This window comes from Zootermopsis nevadensis, unplaced genomic scaffold, assembly GCF_977971745.1.
Source record: "Zootermopsis nevadensis isolate Lab colony 2312 unplaced genomic scaffold, Znev_1.0 Znev_ptg000029l, whole genome shotgun sequence".
NCBI classification, from domain to species: Eukaryota; Metazoa; Arthropoda; class Insecta; order Blattodea; family Termopsidae; genus Zootermopsis; species Zootermopsis nevadensis.
Window position 1 is genome coordinate 8,999,421 of NW_028259161.1, and position 17,334 is coordinate 9,016,754.

The 17,334-nt window shown below is 37.7% G+C and overlaps 1 protein-coding gene and 1 long non-coding RNA gene across 5 annotated transcripts in view; one reads left to right on the top strand and one right to left on the bottom strand.

Moving 5' to 3' along the window:
- The window catches only part of LOC110827961 (uncharacterized), a 500,889-nt gene that overhangs the window by 213,544 nt on the left and 270,011 nt on the right, over positions 1-17,334 (top strand). The gene's annotated exons all lie outside the window — the stretch shown is intronic.
- The window catches only part of LOC110827962 (neural cell adhesion molecule 1), a 428,987-nt gene that overhangs the window by 82,359 nt on the left and 329,294 nt on the right, over positions 1-17,334 (bottom strand). For all 4 annotated transcript variants that reach the window (XM_087358315.1, XM_087358313.1, XM_087358312.1 and 1 more), the window contains exons 6-7: positions 17,157-17,302; positions 9,354-9,504 (exon numbers count right to left, since the gene is read on the bottom strand). In XM_087358315.1, coding sequence (XP_087214441.1) covers positions 9,354-9,504; positions 17,157-17,302 — 297 coding nt within the window. The remainder of the gene's footprint in view (positions 1-9,353; positions 9,505-17,156; positions 17,303-17,334) is intronic.

A 17,334-nucleotide genomic window follows, 5' to 3' on the forward strand; every position in this document is an offset into this window, starting at 1 on the left:
GTTGAAATTGTGGGATAATGAGCTTCTACACTTACAGCCCGAGAAAGGATAAACCTATTTTCTACAAACTTCGGAATGCTATTTCTTGAGAATAGGAAGAGATCTTATCAGGGCTAAAACTCCAGAGGGAGTGTCCTGATTTCGATTCCCGATGAGGGCGTTCGCCGTAGTTCGAAAACTAAGTACAACAGAAGAATGGAGACTAGACCAAAGCAGTTGGTTTGGAAGAGATGCAAAAACGAAGTCCGGAACGCAGAAAAATTACCCTAGGTTCGATTTCCAGAAAATAATATTACTCTAGTTCGGGTAACAAACAGTACAGAATAACGCGCCAAGAACGAAGTTGTTTATTTCTAAGACGACGTTACACAAACAAACAACAGACCGGCGAAAACTCTCCTCGATTCGAGTCATGACGAGGAAGTTGTGTATATCCCCAAAACTAAGCACAAGACGATGAGGGCGAAAAGTCAACATTTGTTCTTTTCGGAGAGGTGACGACTGGCGTAGCTACGCTCGTCGTCGTTTTCAAGTGTCAGTTTTGACATTTTCCTGAAGTCTCCTTCGGTATCTTTGGTGTCGTGCCGAAGCATCGCTATAATCGTTATCTCGACGCTTTTCATCGGTTTTCCAAAGTCTTCTGCGACGTCGTGCCGGTATTTTCATCCAGTGGCGACGTCGCGACGATTGGCTTCGTGACGCTCACTGTCGGCTTTCGAAGCGTCACTCTAAATTCCACTCGGAATCTCGCCTACGGCAAGTATTCTGCATCTCGAAAGCGTAACATTAATAGGCATCGCGACACACGGCGTCGTTTTTCATACTTCGATTCCATTTGTTTTCTCACATATGCGCCAGAAATTTTCTTGTTGCGGAATTGCGACTTCTTGTCCAGTTATATCCCTGGATCACCTATAATACATATATCATCTTTTATTGGCGTCGCAACCGGAATAGGGCATACTTCGTATCGTTGACGACATATGTAAATGCCTTGATCATGTTAGTAGAACTCTCAATCAAGAGACAGCCTGTTGAATGGCGATCGATATTTGACAAAGTAATGACACTACGCATTACAATCATAAAGGAAAGCTATTATTTGCTCTGAATTTGGAAATGCATTAATTTACGTTTCACTGAATCATAATATGAGGAGACTGTATTCCGAGCAGTTTATATAAATGAAATACTGCAGTACACGTGGTAAATATACTTCCATATAACAAATATTCCTTTGGCCTTCTTTCATCAGGAGGAATTGCTTATATGAAGAGTTTCAAAGCAGGTCAATGAAGCAAGAAATGAAACTAGAAGAGATTAAATGTGCACTGAAGCATTTTTGTGGTCTAGAATTCATGCCCTGTTTATGGTATTACAAGCTCTACTCTTCGAGTAGCACCTTCTACGATGTGTTATATAATGCGAAACAGTTCTGTGAGCGCCATTATTTCTTTATCTGATCCAACATGCAATGAATGTCTGTGATGAAAGTAGGGAGTGATTCCAGACTGATTAAGTTCTAACGTGTCTCGTATTCCAAGGTACCAGTTAACTTCCAAGGTTTAGTCAAATCCGTACAATTAACTCGTCAGACATGGAAACAGCCAACCACTAATATTTAAACGAAGAGTAAAAAAACAACAACAAAGTATCTATTAAAACTAACTGATGGTGCAGCAGGAAAAATAAATGAAACCAATTCCGCGTATTCCGGGTTGTGACGCCGTGTTGGTGGCTACGAACATGTTGGAGGAAGGTAACGTCTCCATATTCTGATTATACGCAGTGTGATGTTGTAGATAATTACCAACGTTCCTCCAAAACGTCGGTAACACAACCCGGAAACGTCTTCGCCGCCATGAGAACCCCAAATCTCATATTCACGAAGATATTTCAGATCGTCTTTCAAAGAAAAGGACACCAGAATGCTGAATTGGACCACACTCAATTCGGTTAAATATAATGGCTACAGTACTGATTGTGCGTACCAAACATATGGTCATTACAATTAGTAATACTGAAAGTAATAGACCATTTTTTCAGCCAATATAAAAGATTTTGTTACAATTTAGAGATTAATACTGGGAAAAACAAGGAAAAAGCTGCTGTGCACACTTCTCCCTTTAAATATTTCCCCTTACTGCACATAAAATCACGAACCAAGTCCATAGGGGTGGGGAAAAACTTTTTATTTATATATCCGCAGTCCGATAGTTGTAATCCCCTTGCATGTCTCCTTTAACCGCTTGTATGAACACGTTAATGTTGTAACACCATGAAGATACAGAATAACCCATACTCTGGAATTTGCACCATCAGGACTTTCAAACATAAATATTTATTTCAACAATGTCACCAGATATATACATTGAATGTCAAAACATGATTATGTGAACCTGTTCCATAATTATGTTGCATGTGACATTATAGCTTAATAGCGAATCTAAATATCCTTGTACTATTTGAGGTTCTCGCGGCGCTGGTACGAATACGGCCGTCTTCTGGCATATAGCGCCGTTTAGTGGTAGAAGTTTAAGTGTAAGTGACCTTAACTTAATCATCGACCCTGTAATGTAGGCAGCAAGGACCTCTGAAGCGTTGGTAAACAACGTGGCGCTACAACCACCTTCCTGCATTTCCTTACTAAGTACAGATTCAATATTTAGGAGTCAAATGACATAAGCAGTTTTGTGAACCCCAGGTTCATAGGACGATGATGTCGTATTTTATCATGTCCGTCGATTTACGTTTGATTTTAGGGTACAGCCTTTTCAGTACACATCTAACAAACTGACTCACTTTGTTGCCATCGGCACATCGGAGCACCATTTAGGAATTTAATTGAATGCTACCAATGTAGTGTACACGTTTCTATACTACAAATTATGTAAACCTCGTTTACATGCTGATCAAGAAATATGATACAGTCGTGTAGAGTTAATTTATCTGGCTCAGGACAAGGAAATTAACTTTACTCAAATTCAAAAATAAAGTATAAAACTCATTTGTTTTTCAAAGTGTTTCGCCTCTAATTCTTGAAGCAGCCATAACTTTTGCAATGCGTTACTTTTTCAAGTTTTACCATTTCTTATCGGATTTTTCTTCAATTCTTTTCCCGTTTCATGCCACGATTCAAAATTTCCAGAAATTTTACATTTTTTTAAATTGACTGGCTACAGACTGGACGATGGGTTCCGATTACGTCACTGATCAAAGTTTCTTCTTGCCGCTGCGTGACTTTTCCATTCGACAGAGTGTGAAGCTTACCATTCGCCTTTATCTAGTGATGAGAAACGGGCGAAGTTTCATCTCTTTTCACCCACAAGTCTTTATATTGTGGTGTTTAAGACCACGAACAACTTCAGAATTGTTTGTACGCATTACGTATTTCAGACTACTAAAACACCATGAACAACCACCGAGCTATTTATCAGTAAATTAAAATGCTTTGTGCATTAGCATTACAGGGACTTCAAAAGTCTTGTTTCACTTACAGCTCACGTATAAAGAATGGAATTAATTTTTATGAGACGTTGCAAAAGAGTTTACCAGGTTGGAACAAAAACGTAAAGGCGATAAAACATGCAGATCCAACGCAACGTAAGCTGTTATTTTAAGAGAATACGCCTTTAACCCAGCCTAACTTCTCTTGTTATTACTACGGTAGGGCTGTAGGACGATAAATCATGGAACATTACTGAAGTCATGATAACCGACCTCTTACTAAGGACTTTAAAATTATTATCTACACTTCTTCATATTTCTTTTCATTTTTTATGGTTTATTCCCCTCAGACGTCAGTAATTACACGCATTGTAGACAAACGAAGAAATATGCAGACATGAAGAAAAGAAGAAACAGGAATTGTAAACTATCTACAACGGCCAGTCTCTGCTTCTGCAAGCAAATTATTTCCTTAATTGCGATTGCTGTAATATGCGTAATTTATTTTTATAACTTTTAATATATTAATAACAGAACGGCCCAACATACAAGACTCCGTATATTTTATAGTAACCTATTGAAGTGTATCCATACGAACTTTGGATGACATCCAATGTCGCCTTTAACCGATTGTCACGAGCTTATCATCAAAGCTTTATTTTTATATTAGTTTCTCGCTGTTACTGTCCATCTCATTTCTCTTTCTGCGTTTGTCTGTAAATAGTGAAATCTCCCTTATATTTACATATCGGGTTCCTCATCTTATCTACAGTGACAACTCTTTTTAATCTCCATATACATGTTCTTAGGCCTGTTGTTACCGCCTCAAGTACTCAAGTCAAGACGAATATGGAGATTAAATCATGTTCCTCTGTGTTCGATACATAACTTTAATTTCAGCAAAGCCTATTACTTACTAATCTGGGTTATTGTGATGCGAAACAAGTTTCCTGACACCGTAGTTGGTTTGAGAACTTACAGCGACTACACCTGGCCGATTTTTCCCAAAACTTGGAACAACTGTGTTACCATCCATAGCATACAAAACCAAACGCAATGTTAGTATCACCAACTTGTTGTTAATTTAATAAGACCGAGAAGTTTCCACACTTATAAACTTGGTCATAGGTATGCAAAATGTATCCTTTGGAGATATTATTTAATATTTCCACTCCGCCCACCATGCTCCCATAGGAATGCGCAGTACTAATAATGTGAGTAAGCTGGTTAAATTAATCTGTCTTAGTCTGAAATCGCTCATTCGTCCGTCGTTTCTAACTTCAAACCCTTCTTACCACTTGACCTCCCCGCTAAAACAGCCGCATTCATACGTTTCCGGCTTTATGCTTTTATAGGTCTGTTAGTATTTACCTTTTTTTATGAAATGTCTTTATGTACTTTCATTTCGACAACTTTATATATACCCATATAGGTCTGTGTTTTTTATACTGAAATTTTCCCTTTGAGTGACTGTCACGCCTGCTTCACATTCCTGGTTCAAATCTTGGTCTGGAGGCCGCCTATCATGTCTGTTGTTTTCCTAGTTTTACTCATTCCCCCAAAGCAAATGTAAAGTTTACTTCAAATTAGAAGACGATCACTTCCTTCCACATTCTGTACAAATCATTATCACAAATTTCGCTACCAATAGACGTTACAGGCTACAGTCTGAGCTCTGAGACGTTGACAACGTCGTTAAATAAACCACAAACTACGCAGATATTTTCAATATCTGTCACAGACCTACGCAAATTTTGAACAATCGTCCTCCATGTCACTGTGCCAAATGTTTGCAGGCGTGAAATGTGTTTCGCGTTGAAACGATTTTTTCTCCTTTAACTTACAAAGCTGAAACTCGTGAAAAAGCTTACATATATATAGTGTACCAAAAAGATGTCTACACAGCAGCAGCAGCAGCGGCGGCTAGTCAATCAGGTGCCCTCCGCTGTAACTGTACCACGAAGCTAACGGTGGTCATTTGAACACCTACACTACATCCAAATAGTACCAATGGTGACGTATGTAATGGTTTAGTTTTCTAAAATACCTTTGTTTCGTTCATTTAATATGTGTATATACTTTTTGGAACAAACTGTATTTAACTGAAATTATGGGTTTAAGTTTTGTTCAGTTATAGCTCTAATGGATATACCGATATTCACGAAACTTGGTATATTTATTTCGTGAGATCAGGAAGAGATTATCGAGTCAAACCTCAGGAAAAGGAACAAAATGTTGAGGCTTCCCTCATAAGTCTAACACAACTTCAAAAACCCGATCAGGTACCCAGTCGCCATATTCGTTATTAGAGCAGCAAAATGACTTCCTGCTACACTAATAGCCAACGAGTGACTTTACAAAACAGAAGTCATTTAACAAGAACCTTCTTCTATAAATGTCAATAGTACCAGGTTTGACTATGTGCACTAAGGAGTACGGGGGGATGTAAGAGCAGAACTTAGCAAAGATATCTTATCGTACATAGTTAATTTGTATCCGCGAGTTAAGTTTTTTTTTTTAAATTTTACGCTGCTCTCATACTTAGATATGAGCACTTGGTTGTTACGAAAAGAAAACCTTTTTATTTTTAGGAAATGATTCTTTGAGTTCAATTTTGTAAACTGGACGCACGTCACATTGGCACTAGTAAAACATTAAAAAAAATACGAAAATGTCTGCACCCGTAATGAGAAAAATGCGCTGTTGGTATCCGACTGACTGACTATGACGCAATAGCACAAGCCGAGCCTTGGCCTCCTCCCATGTGGGAGGTTTCTTTGTCTTTGAAGCGTGCATTTATGAGCAGTGAGTGACAAGCCCACTGCCTCTGCACAATTTCTACTCAAATTAGAGCAATCTAGTAGTGAATCAAGAGAGACTTGGGTGAGAAATTACCGCTGAATTTTGCTTACGAAACATCTCGTACATTCTCGTAAGATTCTTTTACAAGCCGTAAATCTACGACATGGGACCGCTGGCTTTACTTCTCCTCCGAAGGAAGTTGTGCTATAGATTTTTAATCACCCTTAAAAATCCATCGACCTCGGCCGGGTTTGAACCCGCTAACCTTGGGTCCAGTGGCGAGCACGCAAACCTCTAGTCGACCGACGGCGACGTGTTAGTACCCGTATGAACAAATTTTAACCATTAACAGAACAAACGCAGGTCAATACAAGATCTTCTGCAAAGTGCCAAATCCTTTTTCTTTTCGCCGTTGCGTGACATACGTCATTTCATAAAGAAAGGTTTCTCTTCTCTTGCCGCCGTCTGTCTGCATTACCTGAGAGAAAGATTTCAGAACGCGTTCATTAACCCACCCAGGGTAACAAAGGAAGCGATACGCCAGTTTTAATGCTACTTTCTTATAACCAAACCCATCATCCCTCAAACATGAATTCAGTACCAAAATATTTTCATATTTATTGGATAAATCGTAAAGAGAACGAAACACTTTCAGGCAAAATACAGCCGAATTTGAAGGATTTTCACTCAGTTTTAAAAAAATATTTGATCTTAGCTCGTACGGGCACTAGGATCGTGGGTTTGAATCTCTTTCAAGGTATGGGTGTGTCTGCTTCATTATGTATTTGCTGTCCTATGTAGGTAGAAGCCTTGCGTCGAACTGATTACTCGTCAAGGAGACCTACTGTATGTCAAAAACCCCAATTCGTAAAACCTGAAGAAGAAGGCACTTCAATATTCATAATTACCTACGTTTTATTTTCCTAGTTTTAAATTTCTTTGTTGGTTTATCGACTCTTAGTTTATAAAAATCACAGAATATTACAGAAAAAAGAACCCATATAGTTGAATGTGTTAACACTCTGACTCTTATAATTAGATTCAGAAGAACGGTGAGAGATAAAGAGTGATAGAAAGACAGGAGGAACGAGAATAAAAGTCAAGAGAAAAGGAACACACACAACGAAATCAAGTAAAATACGAACTAAATCCGAGGGAACATAATAAATTTTGAACTCTAAATGTAAGTGTTCGTCGTGGCGTAAAGTATATTGTACATGAAAAATACAAGTTGTCAGCTTTTATGAAGCAATGAGCTGAGAAAACATTGCAAATTTATTGTAATTAGCCAGCACCATTTACTTTGTTCTCATCTAAAGCTTTACTGTGCGGCAGTTTGTGTACCACATTTTGGCGACAATATTTGTGTGTCCGTCGCAATATTCTTTCTGCTGTGGGCGGAGAAAAATAAGTCGAGAGTCCAACGTACATAATAAAAAAGGGAGAGAGAGAGAGAGAGAGAGAGAGAGAGAAAGAATGAGAAAGAAATCGAGCTATATGGAACACGGAACTATTGCATCTGTGCGTGCTACTGGGTGGACCGGAAAGCATCATCCGGTAAAAATAGGAACTTTAAATGCAAAGCGAAGCTTAGCTTGCTCCAATACGGTTCCTGACATTTATTTCTCTCATTTTCAACAGATGTGTGTTTAAACGTCCACTGGTCACGGAGAATTTACTTTAATGTAATTTACGTAGAATGTATTACACACGTAAACAGCGTGCAGGCTATAAAAGAAATCATGGATTTCCACTTATGTTTAATTCTTTGTAATTTGATAAATCTGCCCCAAGTTTAAATGATCATAACTTACGGAATCGCCTACTACAATTTCCCTGTCGTTGTCTTGTGCATATGATTATTATTGTCATTATTATTATATTCTACTTATTATAATTTGTAATTGGGAGATAAGGAAAGAAAATATAACAAGGAACTTTATTTTCAATTGAAAATAAAAAATATTCCATTACAATTTGTGGAATACCAACAACTTGGATGATCGAAAAATTGAAAACTTAAGAGAGATATTAAGTTTCCTCGATATACTTAAATATATGAAATATACCAGCAGGGTTATAAATAAGTTTGTGAGCAGACATAAAGATATTTCGGCAGTTGACCATTCAGCGTGAACATCAAAGAAAAATAAACAATAATTGCTCCAATAATGGTGAGTTGCCAGAACAAACTTGAAAGTTCGGAACTGGTAGGCTACTACAGGCTTAACTCCAAAGAGTTTAGACGAAGAAAAGAAATTAACTAAAAGTAAAGAACGATTAGGTGACAAACATACGAACTGCGATTTCAACAGGAGGAGGAACGCATTCAGACTGCGTAAAGGGAATTTTCCATTTGAAATCCTAAAGCGATCGTGACCTATTTTTACCGCTCCGTATTCAACACAGAAGACTGAGGAAGACACAGAAACGCCGTAATATCGACGTACTTTGTAACTGAATCAAGCATTTCACGAATGAACATTATATTTATCGCTGCGTCACTAGGTTCTGTGAAGGACTTACGAATTATTTCTGATTGCCTGACCATAATGAAATAGGAATGCAATTGAAGAACTTCAGCCACTAAATATATTGAAGAATTTCTCGAGAGATAATAGCTGAGTTCATTCCATGCATTTTGTGAAGTTCTTCTAAACAAATTAAATTATAGACATAATTAGTCCGTACATATAATTTCTGCTCATGAATGTTAGAATGTTGTATGTTAGGTCTGAAACAAAGCTTAAAAAATTTTAAATTAAATACCTGGACATTTATGAAAGCCTCAATTTAACGCGCTTGTCCGGCTTTGTAAAGCCTGATCTACTGACAGCTCCGTTAAAGAGACTACAGACAAATAAAAACTGAAGAATTTTACTAAATCGGGTAGACATGTAAGTGGTTGGCCTACAGGAATGTATATCGGCAGTTCATTATGCTCTGAACGCATAATATATATTATTTAATAGTTTATTACATTATAATAATTATTGATAACACTGTAGTATTTCTGTAAACCTAAGCCCTAAAGTTTAATTACAGGTTATTAGAAATTCGAGAAGAAAGTAAAGTAAGTCAGCTAAATAAGCACGTTTACTTACAGACCACATTGAGGCTGAGAGAATCTTCCAGGCCGGAACCGGAAACCATCGGGTTCTCCGCTTTACATTTGAGCACGTGACCGTCATCGTCGGGCTTCGGGGAGAATGTCACAGTGCTCATTACCACAGTCTCGTTTCCCGACTCCTTGAACTGCGGATAAAAATTACATTTCTTAAATATCGCTGTAACATCAAACATTTCAGAAGAAGATTTCTGTCTTCTGGGTTGTTGCGCTGTGTGGTCTGGTCGATGTTCACCAACGTTTCAGAGGTCATACTGCCTCCGTTATCATGGCGATGGGTAAACATCGACCATAGTACACAGCGAAACAACCCAGAAGACAGAAATCTTCATACTCACCGCTGTGAGAACCTCAAATCTTACATTGCAAAATAAGACGCAGTAAATAAACCCAAACTGTGTCGTGGGTGTTTAGGTATAGAGGCCTACGTCATTTATTTGTATTCACGATATACCGGTTTACGTTTTATGTTATAACATTACAGTGAAGAGTGGCATTGTGATATTTAAGAGGAAGAAGATATTTTAGGAATGAATTTTGCTAGTAACCGATAAATTACATGCAGTTTGTCTAAGCCTGCTCTTCTGAAACAACCTCATTAAGCGTCTCTCATAATTTATTCATTACCAATAAAAAGTAGTCTATTACTCTCCTAATTCTAAATTCAATTCAAGTTAAATACGGAAAGTCGTCTAAATTATTTTATGGTACTTCTCAGTAATAGCAAACACGTACCTGATTCTAATTATTTAGACTGATGCAGTATTCATAATACGACTATTGCAGTAGCTTTGAGCTGGTTGTAAATATGTTTCTACGGATTTTATTTCAACTAAAATGTGTAGGAAAATTAACGATTTAAATTTTCGCAGGAGAAATACGAAGCACAGCAGCTCCTTAAATGCCATGCACTATTTGAAATTATAACAGATTAATAAACACCACTAACTCGTTTGTCGACATTTTATTACGAAAAGCCACAAGGAACATTATACAGAAATAATTCCTACAATTTTATATACGATAATTAGCCGTGATAATACTTCATCCGTACTTATTAGTTTCACTTTAATAAAAGCTCCTGTTATAACATTTTTCACTAATTGCTAATATATTCACAGTCTAATGCATTTTCAGCAAGTACATAAACATTACTAATCGCCAATTTGTTGTAATGCAGCGTTATGTATCTATAAAATGGTGTTGACGTAAGGACATGGCTTTAGTCCAATATAACATGTGCGTCTTGTAGCGCTTTTAGGTTGACACCAAAAACCCCAAAACATTACGATGATTCTAAATATCCGCACAATTTATTCATATAGGGAAATGCATGTATCTAAGAGCTTTCAAGAATTATAATACGCTCTCGTTATTGTTTCAAAAGGCGTGTGCCCTGAGGCGGTGAGATATACAGATTTTTATTTTAAAAGCTGAGAAGTTAACTGCGATTCGTATTGCTAAAATCACTACTTTCAAGTCCGATATAATTGTTTACCAAACAATGAAAATAAACAAAGCGTAAACATTTTCCGCCATGTTCACGACGCTGACAACCTTAACAATTCGATATAATGTCCCATCATTACGCCTCTAAACAGTAAAACAGTTTCTGTATAAAAATATTTATTCTCACTAGTGTGAGACGAAGTTTTTATTTTTCCAAATATATAACCGAAAAGCCATCTGAAGTTCTCACGGCGGTGAAGATGTCGATTATCTTCTTTTTGGGTTATGACGAATTCAGAATTTTGAACCATGAAGATGGGGGCAGCTGAAACATTGGTACATGCATCCGAATTTACACGTCGTCAAAGCCCAGAAGAAATACATCGATATATAATATTTAAATTTTAATATTTTTAATAAATTAAAGCATTCTAAGTTTAAGAACAAAAAACATTATTTTATATTTATATACATTTTACTTCTACTCGTACATTGTTTTGCCATAAATCATGAATTGAGTGACAAAAAAGTCAGCGTTTTTGTTTGCTTCTTAATGAATTATCCTAAAATTATTGTGAGGTTATTTAGAAAAGTATTAACCTTCTTGAAGGTTCGTTTGTAGGGCCTTCTAAATCGAATTTTGACTCGCTGTACAGTTATAAAAATCGCCTCTGAAAACATATTGCAGCGCGTCTGTAGTCTGTGAATTCAGAGGCAGATCACGATAGAAGAAACACAAGTTTCACCCCGTATGCTGGTTTGGCTGTGTCCATAGCATTTGGTCAAATGGGTGGTTCTCTGCACAATAGTACGTGATGTATCCGGAATACATGTAGTTCACCGGTAATCCAGTATCAACACCAGACTCAACATTTCCTTTCTAAGTTTACTCAGAAGCTCGTGGCTTGCTGTTGTAGAAGAAAGCAATGAAAGGAAAAGAAAAGAAAAGAAAAAGGATGGGAAGAAACAGAATTTGTCACATTGATTGTCTTCTGTTTGTTTTTCGTTCCCCTCTAAGCCTCTGGGGAAGTATGCTAAAAAGTTCCAGCCGTCTTCTTTCAGCAAATAGGCCCCAAAGGACCGTTCACAGTTTTCCCTAGTGTGTGGGGAGACAGGGAACAAAAATCCATGGAAACGAAAGGGAATACCTCGGTTCCTAATGCACAGAACTCTTAGAATCGCTGTGTCACTGGTATCAAGGTTCGACGACAGATAATCAGATGGCATTCTTGTTACTTCGCGTTCCAGTTGCTCCTCAGAAGTTTCTGCTATCGCTCTAACAGCATCCAAGAACTGTCTTTTCGCGTTCTCTTTACTTGTCTTATTACAACATTTTCGGAAGCTTAATTAATTATTAACTACTATTTCAATACAAAAGACATTTAAACTAAATACATGTAAATCAATAAAATCTTCTCGGGAAATCAGCCGCGTTAGGTGGTTACCGTAGTAAACCGACGTTTCGGGAACAAACTCTGTCCCCATCTTTTCACAGTCGAAATGTTTAAATTTATGTACTCGGTTGAAAACTGTATATGCCTACTAAAAATAAATAATTTACCTTAATATCTCACAACTTTAAAATTGAATTCCGTTCGAGAAACAGAAACTTATTCACCGTCCTTTATTCTGAATGACTTCTTACACGAGGATTCTGCCCTTAACATGTCCTGAAAGTACAACAGAGAAAAACGAGGATTCTGCCCTTGTACATACGTTGAGAGTTACAAAACCGCAAAGCCAGTGATCGAACAGATGAAGAAAACACGCGCCTTTTACTTCACTTTTACGGGTTATTCCTCAAGAACTCAGCTGAGAGAAGAATATCCTAAGTAAGAGTGTTTTTAAAGTAAATGCTTCATTTCATTTAATATTTTCACAAAGCTGATTTCGAGAAAATTATAGTTACTACGATAGCTCCTATCACCTCTCGTAGCATTTAAAAATTCAGTTCCCTCTCCAAAGAAAACACAACGCGTCTCTATAACAAAGATGAATTCATTTGTGCTGTCTAGAAAAAATATCGCTGTTTATTCCAAGACCCCGCACGAAACCCATACACGGTCATTTGACGAACAGAACTTTCACTGATAAGTTTCTGATGTTACCCAAGCTCCTCCGTTCACCCTTCCATCTAGCTGAGGCATCCACTCAGTTTACAACGCACTCACTGGGTATTACAAGGCTCAGAAGCCAATAAATTTCACGTTATTAATCTTATTAAAAATAAATAAAAGTTATTATTATTTATCGCCAAATTAAATTATCATCAAAGGTAAGTACAAAAACTGTTTCATGAAAATCTTGCTTGAAAACTTAATTTACATTGAAATAACACGGTTTCAGTATCATAAACAATACACAAATTGAAAATATCAATGTTACTGACTTCTTAAATGGCCGTACCTAGATGTCAGGGTGACGTAACGCATAAACAAAATGTTCGTTCACAACACTAATAATGCATCTGCCTTGTACTGTTACAACAATTTCTTCCTTTGTCATTGTTGTGTTATATTGTTGCCTCGAAAATTAACAGCAGCGGAATGAGCTACAAAATACGACTACTAAATAAAATATCAATTATTCCTTTTTGATTGTAAGTAACTTTTACATTGAATTTAAAACAAAAAAATTCTTATTGGCCGGAAGTCTACCCACGATTCTCTACAAATCTTAAACGAAGGACAGAATCGTAAATTAATTACTAGTATTTACCACAAGAGCTACTAATCACCCCCACAGGACTAAAGACTTTAACGAATGCCAGCCTACGTCGTCAGCGACCGAATTGCAATTATTATAAACAGGCCACAGCATTCATTGTACAGATTCTAGAAACTGTGTACACCTGCAGGAATTACGGCCTGAAAACGGCAGAACAATGGCTCTAACGAGGGTAGGAAGTTCTATACAGAGTTGTGGTCTGTCTCATCTGCCTCTCGTCGTCCAAACTTTCGGCCTTGAACTTAATCATCACACTCAGCCCACCACGAGCACAGAACACTTCACTCCCAGGTTTACAATGACACAGAAATTATTTGGGATGGATGAGCAAAATCACCTTCCGCTTAGACTCCATGCACTTCTGGTTCCTTACTAAAATGTAACGAACACAGCAGGTTTAATTTGCATTATTGAATAACGCTGGAATTCGAAACATATTCGGTTAACTCTTCTGCAATTAAGTCACTATTCTGACAGACTTATGTATTACTACGTCTTCTGATGTGAATATAGGGGCATGATCTTCAAGTAGGCCCCTTGCTTTTAGATTCACTAACTATACAAAACCTACGAATTTCATTTCATTAAATGACATATGAACAGATAATTACAAATTTTATTTCGGGGTCAGATTACGGCGTGTAAATTAAATAAATTTAATGTAGCTTCTGTAGTGTTACGATAATTACAGGGTAAACAAGTAAGCTCCAAAACACTTATGTCGACACCATAACATGTCGAGATTATTGAAATATTATTAGGCAAAATAAAACGTGCTCGAAACTACACCAGGCTCTAAACATTACGCATACATATTCGCGTTAAGTTCTTGTGATTTCATAAAGGCCATGCATTCCTAGTAAACAGTCTATAATGCTGTTGTATCTGTTAATACACTGCAACCACACGAGGTTTTGTTAATGGTTAGTTCGTGTATCCAGAGCAATGCAGATTAGATCACGTCTTTGGTCATTCTCTATTCACCTCATCACCATTCAATGAGGCCACGATCTATCCTGTCAATTTACGATTCATGATCTACAAATCTAAGCTACTAACAACATTAGACTAGCAGCACTGCGATGTGCATAAAGCAGCTCCCGTTTGTCATATAATAAGTAACAGACTGATTACTGTAGATATGGCTGCTCGGCTTGAAGATAAAATCAGTTACATTCATCTTTAAATTCAACACGGAATGGCAAGATTTCTTTCATCACCTGATCTTTCAAACCTAAAATCACCACCATCAATTAAGGATTCAATTAAAATTTAATGTCATGGTTTATCCGTTTCTTCATGTGACTTCCAATCTCAGTCTCTTCTCACTCTGGCGAAAGGGCTTTGAGGTACTTGCGAATAGATGACGAGACGTTCAGACCCAAGTCAGAGTAACTTACCTGAGTTATACAAGGCTCAGCTTTGTAGCTTATCGCTGCGGTTGCCCGTTAAATGACATCTATTTAATGAAAATTGCTTAAATGGTCAAAATTGATTACTAAATACACACGTAATTAATTATTCTTCTATGATGTAATAAGAAGTAAATGATCCCCCACAGACAGTTCCGCTAGGTCGCATATGGAACGTACTGTTTGAAATATATTCGCAATAAAAAAATCTGTTTTTGTCTCTAGGACCTAAATTTCGTCACATATCCAAAGATTCGAAAATATTTTACACAATAGTGGTAAATTGGAACGAGGGTTACGCTGTGGTTTTATTTAAAATATCGGTACGATAAGGCATCTAAAAAAAGTAGTTGCGAGAATCACATAGGCCACAAGTATATACTTATCACTTTTACATATGAATTATTCCAAGAGAATGTTTCCTTGCAGAACCCATTATCAGTTTCCGCCAATAGATTCTGAGCTGAAACGTGAGGATATTATTGATTGATTACAATTATAAAAACGTATGGAATTTTTTTAATTTTCCCAAGGCACTACAACTAAAATCAATTACGTACTGCGTGATTTGTGTCTAATTATGAATTAAACTGCCAAAGCTGTTTAAAAATAACGATATCCTTCCACAGTAATCCACTCAAAGTCCTGTTGTGCAGGATTTCCATGCCCCGAATTTATTTAATCAACAGTAACAAACGACAAATGAAAAAAAAAAATCCCATGAAATTTACTTGTCACGTTCTAATACAGCGCTTCATTCTCTGGGATTACAGTATTTACTAAAACGACTGAATATAACCGATTGGAAATTTGATGGGGATCAACTTTTAAACTCACATTTTATATCAGACATAAGAGATTAACTTTATCACGGAAACGTCGTTGATATCAAATATACTTCAGACAATGGACGGTGTCCAACAGTGTTCTATATTGTCCTACAAACAATCACGGACTCAGATTTTCGTTATTTATCGCATTCATTAATTCTCTGCAAAAGATACCATAACAGATATCCGTCTTCTGGGTTATTGCGCTGTGTAGTCTGGTCGATGTTAACCAACGTTTCAGAGGTCATACTGCCTCCGTCATCAGGGCGATGAATATGCCAATAGGGTGTGAGGAGCTGGATTTATAGGTCGGGAAGTGAAAAGTGTAGCCTGCCCCGAGCCAATGGGAGCAGGTATGGGAGTGGACCAATGGTAGCACGTGGGCGAGAGTGGGAGAGGGAGAGAAAGTAGAGAGAGAAAGGCGAGTTTGGTTAACATCGACCAGACTACACAGCGCAATAACCCAGAAGACGGATATCTTCATACTCACCGCTGTGAGAACCTCAAGTCTTACATAGATACCATAACACATCGTAACGTAACACACTTATCGTAACGTTTCTAAAGATTTCTACAAAAGTTAAACATTGCTTACTTCACGTCCCTAAACATCATTACAAAGATGATAGAGAAGTGTTTTAATCTTTGCTGTTTGCACTAAATTCGATCGTATTACTGAGAAATGCCTCAGCTTCAGCCTACACTGCAGGGAGAAACAGAAACTACCAGTAAGTTGAAACTGTTACGTGGATGAACAACAAACCAAAAGACGTTCTTTTCTCATCGAACGCACACAATCTCTGTAAATCAAGACTGTAAAATGTTTCAGAACAAAGCAAAAGCACAGAAACGGACTGACGCCAAACTGGTGATTAAAAGCCAGTATGCATCTGGAAGGTCCTGTGGTCTGCTAACTCGATCACGTTCTTCGGTAGTTTCCCTCGGTCCTACAGCAAATGTTGTGTTCCTCGTTACTCAGGATACCTCTCCAACAACCCTCCAAATAGGAATATAAATACGAGCCTAAAGTAGCTACCTCCACGTTGATATAAGAATCACCAAATTCCGCCCTTCCAAGTTTGATGACAAAATTCTAAATTCCGACCGAATACATTAAGACTCTTCTCAGGTTCTGTCCTTGCTTCACATCTCATCTTTCTGCCAATTCACCTTCCCAAAACCTGACCTTCTCTTCATCCTACCTTTACCAAGAGGAACGAACGAGCACTGTCTGAGACACTTCATACCTAACCTAACCTAGGAGCTTCCCCCCGTTCTCTCCACGCTCATCATTATCTTCTGCCGCCTTGTATGCCTGCACACCCAACAGCTTCAGAATTTAGTCCCCTCTGCAGTACTCACCTTTCCCCTGCGGAGTAACTCTTTGCCTCGGTGCCACGAGATCTTCGCCTGGGGACGCGAACCTACGGCCTCGCATGTAATATTGTATTCAGTGTCTGCCATCAGTACTTTTGGCTTCTCCAGGAGCCGAACAGACAATGGCTTCACTGAAAAACAAGAATTAACGTTTCTTAATACA